The sequence below is a fragment of the Austrofundulus limnaeus genome, unplaced genomic scaffold, assembly GCF_001266775.1.
Source record: "Austrofundulus limnaeus strain Quisiro unplaced genomic scaffold, Austrofundulus_limnaeus-1.0 Scaffold1320, whole genome shotgun sequence".
NCBI classification, from domain to species: domain Eukaryota; kingdom Metazoa; phylum Chordata; class Actinopteri; order Cyprinodontiformes; family Rivulidae; genus Austrofundulus; species Austrofundulus limnaeus.
In genome coordinates, this window is record NW_013953722.1 from 22,830 (window position 1) to 24,425 (window position 1,596).

Consider the following 1,596-nt stretch of genomic DNA (forward strand, 5'->3'; position numbering starts at 1 on the left):
GAAGAATGAGTGATTTTGTGTGTGTGTGTGTGTGTGTCTGCGCTTCACAGCACTGTGATGCGCACAGCCCTCCACTTTGGAAATATTAACTTCTCACGAGTTTAATACTGTCTACTGTAAACACAGAGGAACTCAGATGTTTGGTAGAACATAGATTTTTGTTTATTTAATATGAAATGAAGWTGATATGAAGAAACGAGTCTCTGCTCCTCAGTGGAGAGTTTTAATGACTTATGGTGTTGGCGATTTAAATAATCATATGAATGAGGCTGGTCCATTGTGCATGACACGGCTCAGGGTGGACTGGACCGGCACAATACACCCTGAGCCAAGTCATGTGTGGACAGACTGGACRGGCACAGTCCCGATCAGTCTGTCAGCTCCCTCTGGAAGCCCCTGCTGCAGGCTCAGCACAGGACAACGCGCCACAGTGCCAAGCTGCAAACGTCTGATGCAGTCGTCATCATAAATCATAAAATCCTCTCTGTGTATAAATACACACTCTGTGTGTTACACTGTTTAGTATATCCTCCAGTAAGGCTGAATCTGTTCCTGTTAAAGGTAGTTTTGGCACAACTTTGCGTGGCCTTTATCTAACTGCGTAAACGTGGATGTAATAATTGTTAATCATGTGTGTCTGATGTGAACAATAATCATTTTCACATCATTAACAGTTTCCCAAAATCACCTCTAAGTGACTCCAATGGAACCAAACCCACAGAAACATGTGTACTCCAGCCCTGGAGTTGGCGTGGGGCTGCACACATTTCCACGTTCATTTTAGTTTTGATACATCCCGAGTTTTGCATGGAAAATGACGTACGCAAGCTTTTTGTGCGTACGCACTGTTGATACATGAGGCCCCAGGTCTTTCATGCCTCCTATAGGAAATGCAGAAAAAAAAAAATTTTTTAATAAAGCAATTGTGAAAGTGCAAGTTAGAAGAAATAAACAAATGACAATATTATTGGTGAGCTTTATAGGTGCATTTATACGTTGTCTAGATGGAGTCAAACTAGGCATTTGCTCCTCTTTCCAGTTCAGTCTAATTAGATGTTGACTAGGTTTTAACAAAAAATCACACCCGTGTCAAGTGAGTGGTGTTCACATCATCATCTCATTTAGGCTAATCACATTTTACGTCTTCACCGGTATCAATGTTTGTTAATACAAACACTCAAATTTGTCTATTCATTTTCAGTGTGAGTGTGTGGGACAGTTTGTGCATGCACACCAAAGGCTGGACATAAGAGGAGATGGCGCTCCTCAAAAAAAAATTTAAAAAGGAGGGGGAGGGGGTAATATGAAATTTTATCAAATATACACTCTATCTTCCTCACTCTTATTTTTGTGTCTTTCAGCTGCTGCTCGGCAGTTTGACTCAAAGCTAACTGACAAGGACTACAGCGAAACTGTCAAGAAGTGGCTTCGTTATGCGCCAGACCGGGAGGGAGGCATCCCAAGGAACCAAAGTGACCCAAACCCCAGCCAAACGTGTCCAACTTAGGTTACCCCAACACACACGGTTTCCCTGGTTCATACAGTACATGTCTTAACCTCATGGACACTGTTACTCCATGGACATTAGATTGTTGT

General features: G+C 42.3%; 2 protein-coding genes across 2 annotated transcripts in view; both read left to right on the forward strand.

Annotated features, from left to right (window-relative positions):
• Positions 1-1,596, forward strand: part of LOC106534963 (E3 ubiquitin-protein ligase HECW2) — a gene marked incomplete at its 3' end in the record, with an annotated part of 37,795 nt that overhangs the window by 19,763 nt on the left and 16,436 nt on the right.
• Positions 1-1,596, forward strand: part of LOC106534964 (uncharacterized) — a gene marked incomplete in the record, with an annotated part of 7,306 nt that extends 5,710 nt beyond the window's left edge. Inside the window, 1 exon segment of the mRNA XM_014031791.1 lies at positions 1,362-1,596. Coding sequence (XP_013887245.1) covers positions 1,362-1,507 — 146 coding nt within the window.